Consider the following 20,744-nt stretch of genomic DNA (forward strand, 5'->3'; position numbering starts at 1 on the left):
ACTTCGCAGCTTGACACAACACTCACTTAATACCTCATAGTTTTCTTGGGTTAGGAGTCTGGACCTTGCTTAGTAGAGTTGAAACTGGAGGAGTTCCCTTATCCCCTCACAGGGCGTGACAGGGGTGTGGTTCGCTTCTTCGGTGCCCCTCTGTTCAAACCATGCAGGTGGGTAGGTTGTGGGGAGCGTTCTGGGGCTCCAACTCCACAGCAGCCTCTAGGGTTGAGTGTTTGCAGGTCCCAAGGCCGCAGTGGGTGTGTGTTATGTTACGGTGCGCTTTTTCAGTTTTGCTGTCTGCAGGTGGCTTGTGTTAATCAGCTCCATTAGACCCTCTGCCTTATCACAAGGACAGAGGGCTTTCTGTATCCTGGTTCTTGCCCTAGTGTGCAGGAAAAATCAGATCACACATGGGCTTGGAGGATGGGTGCAAAGTTTAATTGAGTGGTGGAGGTAGCTCTCAGTGAAGTGGATAGGGAGCCAAAGGGGGATGGAGTGGGAAGGTGGTCCTCCCCTGGAGTCAGGCCAGCCAGTGGCTGGACTCTCCTCTGACTGCCTCCGACCAAATTCTGCATCATCCCGCCATCAGTGGCCTGCCAGCATCTGCTGGTGTCTGTCGGTGTGCTCTTCTGCTCCTTTCAACATCCAGCTGCTTGTGTCCGTGCCCCCTATAGTCTCCGATTTTTATGGGCATAGGATGGGGGGCATGGGGGGCCAGAGTGGTCTTGGAAAATGCAACATTTGGGCATGAAAACAGGAGTGCCTGTTCTCACTTAGGTCCATGGGCATAGGCCTGAGGGTGGAGCCCTCGCCAGGCACCCCACCCTTCTCTACCCAGCGTTTCCCTGCCCCCCTCCCATATAAGAGTCACCTGACCAGGTTTCACAAGGCTGCAACCGGAGTGTTGCTGGGGCCACGTCATTCGAACATGCCCCTGGGGGAAGACCACAAGAGTGACAGCCCATCATATTCTTGCTCACGGAGAGCATTCTATAAGGCCAGAGGTCATTTTAGAATTCTGCCTGCCACACTAAGTTTAGTGGCTTTATTCTTTTGCTTTGTGTGGGAGAATTTGATCCATTCCTAGTTGTAGTTATTAATGATATTTGGAAATGCACGTCGTCTTCAGTGAGCGAGTCACCTGTGTTTGTTGAAAGTCAAATTCTGTGAGGGGATTTGTGGAATGATAGCTTTGCTTATGGGAATGGGGAAGGTCAAGACCTCTCCCTGTAGCTTAAGATAAAAGCAATATTAACTTCCTTCAGGCTTAGAAGTCGGTGGAGCAGTGCCTACGATTTGGAGGTTTATGTACTTTCAGTGAAATTCCTGCTACAAGCAACTTAGTCACTATAGAAATTTGATAGTTTAATACACTTCAGCTGAGAAGAGGTCAAGGCATTCTGAATTTATTTATTTATTTATTTATCTATTTATTTATTTATTTTTGAGATGGAGTTCCGCTCTTGTTGCCCAGGCTGGAGTGCAATGGCGTGATCTCAGCTCACCGCAACCTCTGCCTGTCAAGTTCAAGTGATTCTCCTGCCTCAGCCTCCCGAGTAGCTGGGATTACAGGCCTGCACCACCACGCCTGGATAATTTTGTATTTTTAGTAGAGATGGGGTTTCTCCATGTTGAGGCTGGTCTCGAACTCCCAACCTCAGGTGATCCTCCCGCCTCGGCCTCCCAAAGTGCTGGGATTACAGGCGTGAGCCACTGTGCCCGGCCCGTATCTGAGTTTATTAAAATGGCTGCAGGCCTCTGGTGGTAGTTTGGGGATCTGCTGGGCCCCCTGTTCTCTTGAATTCCTAGGCTCTTCATGAGTGAGGAGGGCGGGGCCGTGGTTGAAGAACGGGTAAGAGTTCATCTGGTAGACATGGGAAGTAGAAGGCGCCATTTTCTGGGGGATGTTTCTCCTCACCGTCTGTCCAGGCTTAGTCTGGGTGAGGCCAGTTTGGAGCATGAGGAGAAACAGAGGACACTTTTTGGAAGTTTCATCCTAGGGAGACGGCAGTGTTAGAGCCAGAGCCCTGGAACGTGGCCCTCAACCGGAGGGATAAGAAGAGTCGGGGGCTGAGGCTGGGGCCAGGAGGGCTGGGGCGACAGGAAGGGAGTGCGGGAAGATGGGGGCTGTCTCGGAGGTTGGGTGTGGAGGGGAGACAGCCCACAGAGCTCTGTGGCTTGTGTGTGAGTCACACAGTGGCTGCTGTGCAGTTTCCTCCCTTCCCAGCCTCCCTGGAGGTGCCCAGAGTGGCCTGGACAGGAGTGGGGCCACCAAGGGAGGTGCCTCCAGTACTGGAAAATCAGGGCCTAGCTTTGTGGTCTAAATTGTCAGGCCAGGGAGATGCAGTTTGTTTGGCGGAGGCGTCCGGGATGGCTTCAGTGGGGAGGGAGGAGGTGGAGACAAGAGCGAGTGGACAAGGCTGTCATCCGGCAAGTGAAACAGCAGCGTGCTGGCAGAGGCGAGAGAGACGATCCAGGAAATGGAGGGTGCTGAGCAGAAGAATGGATCCTGCTTTGTGACGGAGTAGCCCCTGACCTGTACCATGAGCTCAAAACATGATGGCATTATGGTCAAAATTTTGAATTCACCAAAAGAAGGTGGGGGTGGAGGAGTGAAGTCAGGGTCTGAAACGTCAAGCATGAAATGATGGTGAGAGCTCTGGCGGGAATGGTCAGCTCCATACGAGAAAGGCCAGTGTCCTCTGACTGTGAGATGACATGGGAACATGTTGTGCCCACTGGTTCAAGTCTTGGGCACAGAAGGCAAGAGAGAGGTTTCGGGGCATTCGGAAGGAGAGTTAGTGAGACGCAGCCCCAGAGAGACGGGAGAGGTACTGGTCAAGGATTTTCGTAGGGTTGAAACTGGACTGCAAGGCAAGGAGCTGGGTGCATGGCCATGAGAGCGGAGCCGGGAGGTGGGAAATGACTGTAAATAAAGGCTGTCGCCGGTGGCTGTGTTTGGAGGACTTGTGTGCGTTGCAGAAAAAGTACACACGTGAGAGTCTTGGGAGCAGAGCCCTGGTGCACTCGCTTTGGTCCATATTTTTGTTGTTTTATTGTTTTGTGGCCAGATGTTTTTGAGACTGGACTAGCGTGGTGCTGGATGTGATAGAGGCTGCTGTGTCTGAGACCTGGTTCTGCCCCCGTGGAGGTGGCTGAGGGTGAACTGCAGTCTGTGACCAAGGGGACCTTGTGAGTTTGTCAGCACCATGCGCTCCTCCGGGGTCTGACCGGTGCTTTTGGAGTCCCAGGGGCCATGCAGCCAAGCCCTTCCGGCCAGTGCCTGGATGCCTGGCTCGTGCCCACTGTGGCAAGCGTGAGCGATTTGTCTTCACAGGAGACCTGGTCTACAAACACCTTCCTTGTAATTCGCCTTCTCACATGCTGCCCTGTTGAACGAGCCTTAGCCTCCCTGGTTGGACGTGGGGGTGAGGGAGAGGAAGGGTCTCTAGGATTTGGGCTTGAGTGACCAGGAAGAAGGGGTACTCTTGTGGAGAGCAGAGGTTACAAGAGAACGTGTGGGCTTCCCAGGTGGAGGCTGCAGCTGCATTTTTGGACATGTTGGGTTTGACAGATGCCGGGAGCGGAGCCTGTGGATGGTGTGATGCCATGGCCATGGCAAAGCCCTGGGCTGAAAATCACCTGTGCAGACACCAGTGGATGATGCTTGAGGAGCCTCAGGACAGCCACCACAGAGCCCTGGGGAGGGGAGACAACAGGCTTAGGAGACACAGGTCTTGCGAAACCAGGAAGAGGTTGGGGAGAGGGAGGAGGCCAGGAGGGAGACTGGAGGAGAGCAGCCCCTTGGGAAGTGGGAAGAACCGCAGGGGAGTGAGGAGCTGCAGGAGCCCAGATGGGAGGGAGCCTCAGCCCTCAGCCAGGTGATGGGGACCGAGCTTTGTCTGTTGCACTCAATGACTGCTGGGGAATCTTGGGAGACATTTCCTTGGAGTTGTGGAGCTGAAACCAGATAGATGGTAGTGGGTGGGAAGTGACTGTGTCTCCATGATCAGTTGGCCCTTCCTGGACACCAGGAAATCAGGAATGTGGGGATCAGAGCCAGTGTCATCCTCAGGGTACTTGGAGTCGGGAGGCTGCCCAGGAGACAGGCAGGCCAGGAGCTGGACACAGGGCTAAGCAGTGGTTCTTCTGAAGGACAGAAGTCACAGCATATTTATGTCATCAGGACAGTAAGGAGGAGGCAGGAGAGTGGGGGTGACTTCTGGTGGGACCCCAGGCAAGGTCAAGGACAGGACTTGGCCTGGGAAAGGAGTAGGCTGCTTGGAGTCAGGGCCTAGAAAGTTCAGGAGCCTCATCAGAAGACACTGCCTATGTTTGGGTGAGGTGGGAAGCTGTGATGAGTGAAGGGGAGGGGCTCGCAGGGGCTGGAGGGGAGAGAAGGGCGTGCGTCAGGGGAGCCCAGCGTGTGGAGGGGAGGAGGAGAGAGAAGGGCGTGCGTCAGGGGAGCCCAGCGTGTGGAGGGGAGAAGGAGCCTCCAGGGTCTGCGTGCCCGGGGCCCATGCAGCCGTGGCAGGTGGCCGGGTGGCGCGTGGGTGGGGTTGCCTTTGCCTTTTCCCCAAATAGTGTTCTCTGTTATTTTTTTTTTTTTTTTTTTGAGATGGAGTCTCACTCTGCCTCCCAGGCTGGAGTACAGTGGTGTGATCTTGGCTTACTACAACCTTCGCCTCCCAGGTTCAAGTGATTCTCGTGCCTCAGCCTCCCAAGTAGCTAGGATTACAGGCGTGTGCCTAGCACAGCCAAATCACGTCGAGGACCAGGGTGGGGTGTTTCAGAAAGCCTGTCACTCTTGGGCCACCTCATGCAGTGCACAAAGGGACCCCTCCGGAGTGCCCTGGTGCCCTGAGAGACCAGTGTGCCTGTCAGAGTGGGTGCAAGCTGTGACAATGCAGCTCATGTAGTCCCACCACCGAGTGCGTGCTGTGTTCCACGCGTCCTTCTCCAGGTTCAAACGGTTCACCGTGTTTTGATTGCCCATGAAAGCATCTCACCTTCCTGTACTTTTTGTCCTTCCAGGTGCTGCTGTCCGGACTCATAGGTGTCGTCTCCTGGAAGAGGCCTCTCTCCCTCGTGGTAAGTGGCACCTGTGTCTCCAGGTGGCCTCGGAGCAGGGTTCCACCTTCAGATGTGTGAGCAGGTTGGAGGCAATGGCGAAGAGAATTGTAGGTTTTTTTCAGGCAGCAGGAAGCAGAGCTTGATAAAATCTCACTGCTGAAGGCTGATGGGCTCATGAGAAGCGCTGTTTCTCGCAGGAGGTGCTTCTGAGAGTGCCGCTTGGTGTCTTGCTGAGATGCTTCAAGAGCATCCTCTTTGTGTTTGTTTTGTTTTGGTGTCCTGCTGTAAGGACCGAGCGTGAACCAAGGACTTGTCTTTTTTTTTGAGACGGAGTCTCGCTCTGTCACCTAGGCTGGAGTGTAGTGGCATGATCTCGGCTCACTGCAACCTCCGCCTCCCGAGTTTAAATGATTCTCCGCCTCAGCCTCCTGAATAACTGGGATTACAGGCACCTGCCACCATGCCCAGATAATTTTTGTGTGTTTTTAGTAGAGACGGGGTTTCACCATCTTGGCCAGGCTGGTGTTGAACTCCTGACCTCATGATCCACCCACCTTGGGCTCCCAAAGTGCTGGGATTACAGGTGTGAGCCACTGCACCCCGCCAACAACGGCATTTTAAAAGTGTGGATGCGGCTTGGCACGGTGGCTCAGACCTGTAATCCCAGCACTTTGGGATGCCGAGGCGGGCGGACACGAGGTCAGGAGCTCGAGACCAGCCTGGCCAACATGATGAAACCCCATCTCTACTAAAATTACAAAAATTAGCCAGAACATGGTGGCGAGCATCTGTAATCCCAGCTACTGGGGAGACTGAGGCAGGAGAATCGCTTGAACCTGGGAGGCAGAGGTTGCAGTGAGCTGAGATCACGCCACACCATGGCACTCCAGCCTGGGCAACAGAGAGAGAGTCCATCTCAAAAAAAAAAAAAGTGTGGATGCATGCGTTTCCTCTAGACATTAAAGTCTGTTTTATGCACTATGCATGCATACGTATGATCACACAAACAGAACATATTTTATCAGCGTTCAAGAAATGTTAGAGTTTTGTGTTTTGGGGGGAACCCTAAAATTCTGTGAGTAAAATAAAGAGAGTTATTTGAATTGCTGTGGCATTGTGCTGAGGAGCAGGCCACGCGGGAGATGGAGAGGAGGATGGTTTTTCCCTCGGAAAAATACCCTAAGCAGATTTGTGTCTATTGATTTGTATGCCTGTTCTTCTCAGTGTATGCATTAATATATGTATGTGTCCGTGCCAGGACTAGAGGAAGAGGTTTTCCGGGTTTTGATAGATAATGAAACAGACAGCGTGGCATTTTTCTTCTTTTATATTAATCAATTATTTAAAATCTCCTCTTTAAGTGATTAGACTTGGAGATAATGACATGTAGTAAATATTAATGGGAATAGAAAAATAACCCACATTTGTCTATTGAAAACACCTCTTCTTTCATGGGAGTAACCATGACGCCCTAAAATGGTATCAGAGAAGACAGGAGTGACCTGAGAGTCAGCTGAGGCTCCTCTTCTGCTGTATTTCGGCTCATATAAGGAATTTCCTTTTAGAAAAATATTTTTATTTAGAACTTTCAAACATACATAAAAGTAAAGAGACTGCTGTCATGAACCCCTGTGTACCCCTCATCTGGCTTCAACAGATGTCAGCATCTGGTCCATCTTGTTTTGTCACTATCTCCCTACCTTCCCCCCAAGCCCCTTGCTGGATTATTTTGAAGCTGGCTCTTGGTGCTGAGGGGAAATGCAGTGAATAGGTGACTGTGGGATTGACGTCCTCGGGGTATGCAGTGTGGTGACTGCGCTGCCTTCAGTGACACGGGGACAGCTGCCTCCTCCGTCCACACCCACCTTCGCGGTGCAGACAGATTAAGCTCTCTAAACAAAGGAAAGCCGCCTTCCGCAGAGTGGGTGTGTGGACGAAAAGACAAGAGAGGAATGACGTCCATCACCCGGTCACCCCCGCGTGCCACCCCCGGCCCTGGCCCCAGCATCGGGAATCTCACGGGGCTGGGCATTTTACCACGCAGGATGCATAAGCTTAGAGCAGACGAGGAATTAGGACCCCTTATGGTGGTGGCTGAGGAGTGTCCCAGGGAAGCCAGGGGAGCAGGCTGCAGTCTCAGGACTCATCCCAGTAGAGGGACATCGCAGCAGCTGGACCTACTGGAGTGGAGTGTTCAGAGCGCTTGCTCCCCAGCCCTGCCACAGTGGTTGGAGCAGGGCCAGCCTGCTCTCTGGGAGGTGGTCAGCACTGACCTCCCATGGACAGATTTCCTCCCAAGCCCCAGGCAGAGGGGAAGGGGATCATGTGGCTTGACTGACTTCCTTGCCTTATGTAGGGAGGTTAGGATATCATTAGGGTGACACTAACTGCTGGTACTACCCCCTGACTTTCAGTGGCTCCATTAGGGCAAGGCTAGTCTGGCCCTTGTCCAGGTCAGGCATGGCCTGTGATTGAGTCCTTCACAGAGGGACTTAGGGACCTGGCTCCTTCCGCCCGAGGGCCCCAGTGTTTCCTAGGGCTGTGAGATCCGCTGCAAGTCGGTGACAGGGAATAGAGAACAGAAAAGGAACCCTAGCAGTTTAATTTGCTTGGTCCGAAAATGACATTCATTGCTTGCCTTTCAAGCCATTCAGGAGAGCTTGTCCTGAGGCCCCATCGAGGAACCCGTGGACCCGTGGCAGGCACTGCCTCTCTGGACAGGCGCTTCCCAGAGGCAGTTCCGCGCTGCAGACGGACTGTGTGGGTTTTGCTGGGTAGTTTGTTGTCTGTACCATAAGAATATTCTTCTGTCGTGTTGACCACAACAGTACAATCTTGATTCATTAGCAAAAACTCACTCTCTGAATCATGACCATTGAGATAGTCTCGGCTTTGGCTTCATGAGGAGTAAAGGCATTCACAATAGATGCCGGGAAAATCTGCAGTATAAAGATCTATTAGGGTGCTCTAGAAAAACAGAACCAATGGGAGATATACAGATAGAGATATAGATAGGTATACACACGCATTCACACATGTACATATAAATATCTAGATTATAACATATATGTGTGTGTGTGTATATAGAGAGATTTATTTATTTTAAAGGATTGGCTCACACGGTTGTGGGAACAGGCAGTGTGAAAGTCTGTAGTGCTGGCTCGCAGGCTGGACACAGAGCTGAGGCTGCAGCTTTAGCCTGAAGGGAGGCGCCAGGCGGAATTGCCTCCTCCCTGGAGGAGATCTGTCCTTCTCTTCTTTCCTCTGACTGGACGCAGTCCACCTACATTATGGAGGGTCATCTGCTTTGTTCAGAGTCTGCTGGCTTAGAACTTAATCTCATCTACAAAAATACCTTCACAGCGACATCCAGACTAGTGTTTGACCACATATCTGGGTACTGTGGTCTAGCTGAGTTGACACTTAACAGGAACCATCACCACAGAGTTTTTGGAAATGTGACCAAAGATCTTCTATCCAGAATAATACCAAAGAAAATACTGTCAACAATGATGGCAACCATTCATCGAGTGGGACCTGTGTGTCCTCACCTTCACGGCAGTCCTGGCAAGAGTAGGTTTTCCTACTATTTTTTTTTTTTTAAGAGTTTTTAAAGTTTAAAATAGTTTTTTTAAAAAAGGTTTTTAAAACAAGGCCAAGGCTTCCACACCTTAAGTAATGAGCTAGGACTTGAACCCAAAGCTCTCTGACTCCCAAATCCTCCTTTTTTCCAGCCGACTGTAGTCTGTGTGGACATTGTCTTTCTTCTCTAAGTATCTATATATCACATGACTTACATTCCTTCAACCTCATCTTCTTGTCCCTTTGTATTTTCTGTCTCAGTTGGTGACACCACCGCCCACCCAGTCTAGAAACTGGGGAGTCACTCAGACATCCTTCTCCTTCCTCACCCATCATGCTTATTCACAAGCTCTCTCTTTGTGACTCATTTTGTTATTATTACTATTATTATTATTTTGAGACAGAGTCTCACTCTTGGCCAGGCTGGAGTGCAGTGGTATGATCTTGGCTCACTGCAACCTCCACCACCTGGGTTCAAGTGATTCTCCTGCCTTAGCCGCCTGTAGCTGGGATTACAGTAGCTGGGCGTGTGTGCCACCACGCCCAGCTAATTTTTATATTTTTGGTAGAGACAGTGTTTCACCATGTTGGTCAGGCTGGTCTCGAACTCCTGACCTCGTGATCCGCCAACCTTGGCCTCCCAAAGTGCTGGGATTACAGGCCTGAGCCACCGCACCCGGCCGTGACTCATTTTATTTGTATGCAGCTGCCCCTCTCTTCTCTCTGCCTTGAGCCACCATTCTAGGGCAGGTCCTTGCCTGGTATCTCATGTAGTAACCTCCTAACAGATCTGTGTGCCAAAACTCTGGCTCTTCTCCAGTCTCTTCTCCACACACACAGAGGCCATGGATGGTATGTAAAGTGTCCGCCGGACTGTGTCACTCCCCTTCTTTAAGCCCTTTGTGGTTCCCCAGGGCCCACAAAATGGAACTGAGGTTCTCCAGATGACGTATGAGACCTTGTGCAAGGAAAGAGGAAAGGAAGACCTAGAAAGCAAAGTACCCTGTCCTGGGACTTAGCACTAGAATGGCTCGAAGTCTTGATTTCGGTGATTTTTAAAATAAAAGCTCCTGCTTTTGTTGTCTGTGCTAATTATGTGTTTTTCTTCCTGGAGGTGTCAACTAAAGATGCAGCCGTGAGTTTTCTAGTTCATTCCCAGGGGGACACACTGGCCTGCCCTCCCCCCAACGCCTTCCGTAAAGACCACACAGTGAGCTGCCCTCTGTGAAAGGAGAGTGTCCCTCAGGGGAGTGAGAAGCAGCAGTTCTGGGCCCATGGCTCCAGGGTCTGTCCAGCCGCTGCATTCGCCCTGCAGGCCTGGCTGGCTGAGGACAGGCGTGCGTGGCCCCTGCTGCTGGAGCGTTTTGGTGCTGCCATTGCTCTCCTGGCAGCAGCTTTCCTCTGCAGGGCTCCCAAGCACAAGGCCGTCCGGAGCCCTGCTGCAGCTCCTTCTTTTCATCGTTCTGCGCTTGCAGACACACAGAACGAGATGAAGGAGAGCTGTACGGTGTCCGCCGGAGTGACTGATGTGCGGGAGGGCGAAGGCTCTGTTGGGGAAGAGCAAGAGAGGGGAGCAGCAGGCCACTGTGAACACTCGGTGAGGGAGGCCTCCCTTTGTAGGCTGGTGAATACAATGTGAGAGGGAGGGGAAGAGGGGAAACGCTGTGTGTGTGTGTGTGTGTGTGTGTGTGTGTGTGTGTTTACCATAATGTTTTATAAGTGCCTTTCCAAATGCTGAAAACTAGCAACATACATAAAGAATATGTATTTTCACATTACTGGGGTAGATTTTTTTTTTTTAAATCTGTGCTTAGTGTCTTCTATGATTGAGATAATTGTCTTCCTTACATTAAACTATAACAGGTTCTATATTATGCTGGATGCCAATTAAAAATCAGATTAGATAGCTCTGATTAGATGATTTTTTGAAAGATTCAGTGAACCATCTTGTGATGGCTTATGTATCAATAATGGAAACAGTCTCCCATAATCACAGGTGGTATAAGTTTTAAAACCTTGAGTACAGTAGCACTGAACTGGATATTCGATTATTTATAATAACTGATACTATTGAGAGAGTAATAACTATGGAGTTGAAAACGTTTTTTAGAATTTATTTTTACCAATAACAAATTAGTTATAGTTTAGGACAGTTTTTTTTTTTTTAAAGCAAAGTAAATCTACTTTAAGAAGTACCGATCTATGGGAATATGAGTACCATATAGATCCAATAACGTGTTTAGTACTGTTTGCATTTTATATTACATTGAGGAATCTGGCTTTTTGCCTTACTCAGATGGTGGTTTATTTTTATTGCTAAGCTTTATCAACCCAGACAGAAACATGCATCCATCATGGCTCAATCAGAGAAACAGGGCTTCTTAGAGCCAACACCAGAGATCTTGGTGAGCCGGTCTACTCTGATCACTGCTTTGACTCTCTGGCCTTCACAGTAACCACATCCACCATGCCTTTGGCAATTAAGTGCTGCCACCTGGCCCCTGCAACCCTGGGATCTCACCATCTTCACTGCATTTAGAGACCCTAGTTAGATGGTAGCACAGAAATTCCAACTGTAATTTGTGGCCTCCAGAGAAGAGTTCAAGGATGCTGAGGTTCCTTTCACATATTTATTTCTCATAACTGTAGAGAAATGTGTGCCTCTGGATCCTCTTGGGTTGGGTGAGGTCAGACAGGCCAAATCTACTCTAACATTTCAGTCTCCTTGAGTCTTTAGATCCCTTCGTCTGTGGTACACCAAAAAAGTCTGGCATTTCAACTTCACTTAATATAGCCCACCTTCGGCTTTGCATTTTAGCCAACCAAACAAGCTGCTGTGGGTCCATAGCAATAAACGTGGTCTGATTCAGCTATGTATTTTCCCCACCTTGATCTCACACCATTAATGGTAAATCAGGATTGCTGCAGCCTCCTGTTGTGAGAAAGTTTCCAGGCCACAGCATAGGAACCTGGGAAGAGCCTGGCAGTCCTGAGTTATGGAGGCTGTACTGAGCCTGGGAGTCCAAGGTGGCTAGAATTTGCAGAACAAAGTGCCAGAGAGGAAAGACTTACTCAGGCAGAGGGTTCTGGAGATCTGGAGAGGAAGCCCTGTGAATATTCAGCTGCTACTGATCAGCTCTTGCATGTGAGGAAACTGAGGCCATGAAAGAACTACCCGAGAGGACTAGAGAGAAAAGTGCCAGTCACAAAATCAGGGTTTTCCCACCATCCAGATTGCAAAACCTCATGATTCACTTGGGCATTGTATAGAGTATGCAGAAGAGTTTTACCTCAGTAGTGGAGAATAACTAGCCTTGAGCTAAATGCTGTTCCAGTTCTGCCTAACAAATATTAAAGCAAGATCCAAAGGAATCAAATAGTTTTCAAGTAATTTACCTGTGTCCCAGAGCAAAGTTTAAGAATGTTTATAGGAGTACAAAAGTATCCAGCACCAACTAGATAGCATTCCTAATGCCTAGCATCTAATCAAAGATTACTAGGCATGCTAAGAAGCAGGAAACTATGGTTCAAAGAGACAAGAAAAATAAACCCATTGAAACTGATACAAAATTGATGCAGATATTAGAATTATCAGACAAGGACATTAAAACAGTTATTAAAATTATATGTTCCAAAAGTTAAGCAGACACATGGAGGTCTAAAAACACCCAGTTGCACTTCTACTGATGGAAACTACAATGTAAGAGAGAAAAAAATCACTGGATGAGACTAATGGCAGATTTGGAACAAGAAAAAACATTAGTGGACTTACAGGCATTGCAGTGCAATATACATTCTCCAAAATGAAGAACATAGAAAAAAAGCATTTTTTAAACAAAACTATGAAAAAAAATCAGAGAACTTTGTGGAATAATTTCCAGAAACACTAATATATATGGAATAAGGAGTGAGGGCAAACAGAAAAAATACTTGAAGAAATAGTAGTATTTTTTTTTTCAAAATGGAATAAAAACTAGAAACCCACAGATTCCAGAAGCTCAATGCATACAAAGAACCAAAAATAGGAAAAAAACAAAAAACAAAAAACACACACCAATGTATTATAGGGTTTATAACATTTATATAAGTAATTGTATGAAAATACTATAAAGGAGGGAGGATGGAAGTATACAATGTAAGATTCTTAGACTACACATGATGAAGCCTAATGTCACCTGAAGGTAAACTATGATAAAGTTGTATACTGTAAAGCCTAAAGCAACCACTAAAATAAAACCAAAAACCCCAAAGAGTTGGCTAAGAAACAAAGGAAATCAAATAGAATCATAAAAAATATCCATTTAATGCAAAAGAAGGCAGAAAACAGGAGAAAGGAAACAAAGAATAGATGGAACTGAAACAAAATGAATAGTAAGATTCCATTACCTATTTGAATTTCTTCCATGAATTGCTTGTACGTATTTTTTCTGTGAGACTGTGTTACATTGATATGTGAGATTTCTCTTTTTTTGAATTTTAAACTCTAGTGTATTAAATATTCATTGTTTTGAATTTAGCAAATGCATAAAAACACAATAAGACAGTTTTTAAAAATTATCCCAAATCCCAACATTTAGAGATAGACATAATTACATTTTGCCGTTTTGCCTTCCATTTTTCCCTGTGCAGACACAGATGCATACATATTTTTATGAAAATTAGAATCAGAGTGCACCTGTTTTGTAACCTGCCTTTTTTTCTGCTTAGGAGTATTTCATGACTGTTGCTCCATTCATGAAATATTTCTTAGTACAGCCTGTTTTAAACAGTTGCATATTATTTTGTTGTGTGAATGTATTAACATGTAAGCAGTGAGAAAGGGACATTTTAAAAATTGCAAAGAAAGTTGTTGTTTTCTAATACCCTTAAGCAATTTGAAAATAACCATTTAAATCCAAACAATTATAAAATTCTTATTTGTCTGCAAAGGAAGGTTCAATAAAGCAATTCAAGTAGGAGACAATAAAAATAAAAAGAAAGCAAAATAAAAAAAAGAGAATGAAAAGAAAGCAAAACAAAAACACAACAAAATCTTATAATTTCACACGAAGTCTCTAATTGAGTTTTCTGTTAACTCAAGTGAATCTGCCTAGTGAGACTAAACCAGAGGGGCTTCCATGGTAACATTTACCCGACAGGGACTCCAATTCAATCTACTCCAAACCCAAACTGATTTCTTCTTGCTCCCCTGTCTCATTAGGAATGTTTCTCCCTTTCCTTCAATTGCCTTGTTCTAAAACCTAAACTCAGGTTCCTTTGGTTCCTTCCTCACCCCGACGTGATTCAGGATATTGAACCATATTATTAATATATCAGTTCCTTACCTTCTAGTCTTTCAAACCCCTCCTTCACCGTCACTGTCCCTCCTTGGGGGGCCTCACTTCATTTCCTTATTTTTATTATTTTTTTTGTGTTTTTTTTTTTCTTAACATCGTAATACTTTTCTGTTTTAAGTGACTAATATTTTATCCCAGCTTGTCTTGTCAGTTTGTCTTTCAATTTTTAATGAAGTGTCTTTTTAAAAAATACACAAGTGCTAGTTTTTTTATCTTGGAAAATCTGCTTTTTTTTTTTTTCTAATATGACTTCTAAGGTTTCTTTAGTTTAAAAGATCGCTCTTGGACTATACTTCTGAAATTATTCACCTGTGTATTTCTAAAATGTTTAGTTTTTCTTTTTATGTTTAATTGAATCAAAACTTACTTTTACATATGGTATGAAGTAAGGCTCTAACTTTATCTTTTCCTAATGGAGGGCCATTTTCCCAATATTATTTCTTTAAACAATTCAATATTTCTTCTCCCATTTGAAATGTTTTCTGCCACCTCACTGCTAGACGTGGGTCTGTTTGTTAATCTTTATTTTGTGTAATGAATCTATCAGTTCATTTCTAAGACAATACTACATTGTTTTAACTAGTCCAGCTTTATAATAAGTCATTCTTCTATTTTTTTATGTATTTTTTGCTACTTCTTTGCATTCTTCAATGAATTTAGAATGAATTTGTAAAGTGTGGTCATGATTTGATTTTGTGATTGCATTGATTTTATAGATTAATTCCTGGAAACATAATGTCTATAATATTTAGAGATGGGGATATACAGTTGACCCTTGAACAACATGGCAGTTAGGGGTGCTGACCCCTCATGTAGTTGAAAATTTAACTACAAATAGGCAACTGCTGACTGGAAGCCTTACCGATCATAGTCAATTAACACATATTTTGTATGTTAGATGTATTATATGCTGTATTCTTACAATAAAGTAAGCTAGAGAAAAGCAAATATCATTTCAAAAAGTCCTAAGAAATAGAAAATGTATTTACTGTTAATTAAGCGGAAGTGGACTGTCATAAAGGCCTTCATCCTCATCGTCATCAGTTGAGTAGGCTGAGGAGGAGGAGGAAGCGGAGGGGTTGGTCTTCCTGTCTCAGGGGTGGCAGAGGTAGAAGATTCATGTATAAGTGGACGCATGCAGTCCAAACCTGTGCTGTTCAAGAACCAACTGTATTTTCTGCTATAATTTTTGGAAAAATTATGTATATTGATCTCATACTTGTTTATCACATACCATAGTGCATTATTAGACTAGTTCTAATTATTTGTCTATTGGATAGTTCAAGAAAAATTGATTGGGGAAATTTCTTCCATTAATTCTTTGATTGTATCTCTTATCTATCTATTTATTTATTTATTTATTTATTTATTTGTTTGTTTGTTTGTTTTTGCCTTCCCTTACTTGAATTCCTAGTGGATAGATGCTCTACCTTCTAAATTGATCCTATGGGATTTTTAACATTTTCTTTCTCTTTTTCTTTACTTTCTGGGGCACTTCTGTTTTATTTTCTAGATAACTACTTTGGATTTCAGCTGTATCCATTCTACTGCTTGATCCTTCTGTTGAATTTTTTATTTTGACAGACAGCTATGTTATTTTCTTAGAACTGTGTTTTTCTCTAATTGCTTTTTTTCGTAGCAATGTGTTCACATTTTATGGAACACTCATTTAATGGGTGCAATCTCGTTCAAGTATATTAATTAGAATTCTGTTTATCAGATATTCTCACCTCCCCCCACAGGTTGATTCGTCTCTTTAATCATCTAGGTCATTATTCATGCTATTTTTTCCTATTCAATATCAGGCCATCTTTCATTATCCTATTTATATTTACAAAAGAAGGACTATGTTAATGAAGGTAGAAAGTTGGCGTTGTTGGATTAATTGGTTTCTTGTGTGTGTGTGTGTGTGTGTTTTTGCAGGGGCGTGTGGTGGTATGGGAGGGTGGCACAGTTTACCTTTCCTAAACGCCACCCTAGTACGCCGGTCCAGAATGTGAAGGCCATCTTTGAAAGTGGGAGCTCTGTTGTGCTGACTGGCAGGATCCGCTTTAGTCTTCCTGGGGGATGAAGCAGGCTCAAGAGGGAAGAGCCAAGCTTGTTTTCCACCAGTAAAGCTGCCGTTTGTCTCTTTCTTCCCCAACTTCAGTGTCCATTGTGAGGGTTCAGAGGTACCTCAAGTTGTGCCTGTCCTGGGCAAATGATGATGATGACAGATGATCATGATGATGACAACGACAGTAATGGCTAACATTTATTAACAATATTTACTGTGTTCCAGACACTCTTCTGCGATGTGGGTACAGCAAGGTTCAGTCATGTTCAAGGTTTTTTGGAGCAAGTAAGAGGCAGAGCTCAGGTTGAAACCCAGGCTGTATGTTCCAGAGCCCACGCTGTCATTCTCTAGGCCTGTGTCTCCTTATCCTGCCTGCACTTCAGAACACCGGGGGCACTTTAACAACTGTTACTTCAGACTCACTATATCAGGATTTCTTGGCATAGGGCCCGGGTATCTGTAGTTTTAGACTCCGTGGATCATTTCAATATGCAGCCGGGATAGAAAACCTGTGCCTTTCCAGGGTGCATTTGATCTTGGTTGCTGTCTTCTGGTTGTCAATAATTTAGGCAAATGACATTTCTCATTTTTCAGTATAGAGCTACCGGCTCAGCTGTTCAGAATGTTGTTCTTTGCTAATTCTTTGCTACCCTGGCACAATTGTTATGTACAAATATGTCTATAATTGTTCTATATTCTTGAATGATTAAGCCTTTATCATTATAAAATGTCCTTATTTCTGGTAATAATTTTTGTCTTAAAGATGATTTTGTCTAACACTAGGATGGTTACTCAAACTTTCTTTTGGTTAGCATTTGCACAGTATATCGTTTTCTGCCTTTTTACTGACAAACTCTAGTGAATCTCTTATAGACAGTGTGTAATTGGATCATGTTTTTAAAATCCATTCTGCAATTTCTGCCTTTTAATTGGAGAGTTTAATTTTTTAATGTAATTACTGATGAGAGATTATTATGTCTCCCAGTATGCTATTTGTTTTCTGTATGTCTTACCTTTTTTTGTATGTTACCATAACAGAATACCTGAGATTGGGTAATTTATTAAAAAAAATAGGTTTATTTAGCTCACGGTTCTGCAGGCTGGGACGTTCAAGATTGGACAATCGCATCTGCTGGCTTCTGGTGAGGGCCTTGTGCTTCCTCAAAACATGACAGATAAAGGGAAATGCAAAAAGGAAAAAACATGAGAGGCAACCTCACTTTGTAACAATTAACTCTTACCAAAGCTAATCCTTTCTGCAGAGAACTAACCCAGTCTTGTGAGAAAGACATTAATCCAACTTAAGTTAGTCATCTCTTAAAGACACCACCTCCAAACACTGTTGCATTGGCAATTAAATTTCAACCTGAGTTTTGACTGGGACAAACCACATGCAAACCATAGCGTCTCTGTAGTTACCTTTACTCATGCTTCTTATGTCTATGTGAGTTTAATTTACTATCTATCTAGTTTTGCACACGCTCGTGCGCATGGGGGTGTGTGTGTGTGTGTGTATGTGTATGTTTAATTTCAGCCTAAAATACTTCCTTTACTATTTGTTGTAGGACAGATTCTATAGAGACAAATTATCACAGCTTTGGCTTATCTGGTAATGTCTTGATTTTTTTCTTCATTTTTCAGGGATAGTTTTGCTGGATATGGAATTCTTGGTTTACACTTTTTTTTTTTTCTTCTTGCCATTGCACTGCCTTCTGTCCTGCATGTTTTCTAATGAGAAACTAGCTGTTAATCTTACTGGAATCCCTTGTATGTGGTAAGTCACTGATCTTTTGCCTTCAAGCTTCTTTCTTTGGCCTTGGCTTTTGACAGTTTGATTATGATATGTCTAGGTATGGATCTCTTTGCATTTATTGTACTTAGATTTCATTGAGCTTGGATGTGTAGATTCTTGTCTTTTGTCAAATTTGGGAAGTTTTTGGCCATAATTTCTTCAAATGTATTTTCTGCTCTTTTCACTTTCTCTCCTCTCCTGTTGATACTCCATTGCATGCACTTTGGTAGACTTTATGATCGCTCACACACTTCTTAAGATCTGTTCATTTTTCTTCATTGTTTATTCTGCTGCTCAGACTGGATAACCTAAAAATAGGTTAACTGATGATTCTTTCTTCTGCCTACTCAAATCTGCTGTTTAACCCCTGTAGAGAGTTTTTTATTTGAGCTATTGTACTTTTCATGCTATAATTTCTATTTGGTTCTTTTTCTTCAGACAGAGTCTTGTTCTGTCTCTCAGGCTAGAGTGCAGTGCTATGATCATAGCTCACTGCAGCTTCGAACTTTTGGGCTCAAGGGATCCTCCCTCCTGCCTCAGCCCCCTGAGATTACAGGTGCATGCTACCACACCTGGCTAATTTTTGTGTATTTTTTGGTAGGGATAGGATCTTGCTGTGTTGCCCAGGCTGGTCTCAAACTCCTGGCCTCAAGCAGTCATCCTGCCTCAGTCTTCCAAATTGCTGGCATTACAGGTATGAGCAACCATGCCCAGCCCTATTTGGTTCTTATAATTTCTATCTCTTTATTAATTTTCTGTATTTGGTGAGATATCATTGTCATCTTTTTCTTTAGTTCTTTAGACAGTTTGCTTTAGCTCTTTTAATATGTTTAAATGACTGATTTAAAGTCTTTGTCTTCTAAGTCCACCATGCCTTTCTCAGGGATCATATATGTGTGTGTGTGTGTGTGTGTGTGTATGAGATAGGTACATGTGATATATATATATTTTGTTTTTATTTTTATGTATTTTTTTAAGATGGAGTCTCAATCTGCTGCCCAGGCTGGAGTACAGTGCCATGATCTTGGCTCACTGCAGCCTCTGCCTCCTGGCAGAGTTCAAGCAGTTCTCATGCCTCAGCCTCCTGAGTAGCTGGGATTACAGGCATGTGCCATCACTCCCAGCTAGTTTTTGTATTTTTGGTAGAGATGGGGTTTCACCATCTTGGCCAGACTGGTCTCAAACTCCTGACCTCAGGAGTGATCAGGCCACCTCAACCTCCCAAAGTGCTGGGATTATAGGCATGAGCCACTGCGCCCGACCAGGGATCACTTATATTGATTGCTTTTTTGTTTTTTGCCTGTATATGGGCCGTGCTTTCTTGTATCTTCATATTTCTGTCTTTTTTTTTTGTTGAAAACTGGACATTTTCAATAATGTAATATGGTGCCTCTAGAAAGCAAATTCTTCCTGTCCACCATAGTTTATTGTTGATGTCTTTTCTGAACAAATTCTGTAAAGTCTATCCTTTGTCATGTGTGGCTGCTGAATTGTCTACCAAGTTAGTTTAGGAGTTACCTAGTTACTGGACAGAGATTTCTTTAAATGCCTGGAGCCAGTACATCTCCCAGCCTTTGACAAGGGGGTCTGTATGACTCTTGCGGCACACCTTCAACATTCTGCAAGGCAGTTGTCATCTGAGAGCTTGGAGCTTCTCAGGGCTTTCCTGGGCATACGCGCAACCCTGTGCACGTGTGTGGCACTCTGTATTCCCAGAGATATGTTGGGGTGTTTCAAAAGCCCTATGGGCATCTTACTCCCCAGGATTTTTTTAAAGTGTTTAGATTAATACATTGTTTGCCCCAACTATTATCTACTGATTAGTCACCTGCAGAGTGAAAACACTTGCCTATGAATGTATTCGATAATCTCCCCCAGGGAAAAGACTGTTCATAGTAGGTGAGCTCAGGGTCAGGTCAAATGCAACTAGGTTTGTAAGTATGGTCTTCTAGGGAATCACCAGAATGGTCACATCATGAGAATTATTTGGGAATGGGACTTTGGAAAAGACCCAGCTTTGTTCCCTTCCCTCAAGTGGCTTCCAGTCTGCACCAGGCATGTGAGTTGCAATTTTTCAAGGGTACTGTAGAGATGAGGAATGGAGGATGGGAGTAGGGCAAGCCAAAATGCCCCAAATCCTACTGTTCTTACCGAGATTCAGCTCTTCATCTTGAAGAAGTGCTTCCAAGGTTGCTGCAGGTCTTTGGTTAATTTCCAGAGGTGTGAGCAAGTTGATTCTAGCCATTTCATTCAGTTATTTTTTCCTCTTATACAGGAGTGAATTTTTAGGTCTTTGCCACTTTTTCTGATGTCATCTCTCTCCACATATCTTTAATGGTCTTTAGCTAGCAAGACATTTAAAAAATAAATGTATTGTATCCATCAGTTAGCAATCTCCTTTCTATCCTAAAATAGGAATCCCTTGTTGTTCAGGGGTATCATTTGAGAGAGGTGGAATACAGTTCTTAATCATCTTGGAGTGTTTTTCTACAGTAGCTTTTGCTGAATAGTTTTCTACTTTCCAGGCATAGTATTTCTGGGGTTAAAAAGATTCGCCTTGTTGTTACATGTAATGTGGGTGAATCTCAGAAGCAATTGGCTAAATAGAAGAAGCCAGACACAAAAGACTGCATACTGTATGATTCCATTTTTATGAAACTCTAGTGATGGAGGAGAGATGAGTGGTCACCTGGCGCTGGGGTGTGGGAAGAGAATGGCTACGGGGAAGCACAAGGGAAACTCTGGGGACATGGAATGTTCTGTAGTTTAATTGTGGTGGTGCTTCCATGGCCATATGGGTTTATCAGGATGTACTTTGTCAGGAACTGTGTATCTTAAATGGTTGGATTTTCTTTTATGTAAATTATACTTCAATAAAGCTGATAAAAATATCCTAGTTTAAATAATA

At 44.5% G+C, this 20,744-nt stretch overlaps 1 protein-coding gene across 1 annotated transcript in view; it reads left to right on the forward strand.

The window, feature by feature from the left end:
* Positions 1-20,744, forward strand: part of FAM189A1 (family with sequence similarity 189 member A1) — a 442,533-nt gene that overhangs the window by 191,109 nt on the left and 230,680 nt on the right. The window contains exon 2 of the mRNA XM_025390663.1: positions 5,032-5,088. Within this exon, the coding sequence (XP_025246448.1) occupies positions 5,032-5,088 (57 nt within the window). The remainder of the gene's footprint in view (positions 1-5,031; positions 5,089-20,744) is intronic.

The sequence above is a fragment of the Theropithecus gelada genome, chromosome 7a (assembly GCF_003255815.1).
Source record: "Theropithecus gelada isolate Dixy chromosome 7a, Tgel_1.0, whole genome shotgun sequence".
Taxonomy (NCBI): Eukaryota; Metazoa; Chordata; class Mammalia; order Primates; family Cercopithecidae; genus Theropithecus; species Theropithecus gelada.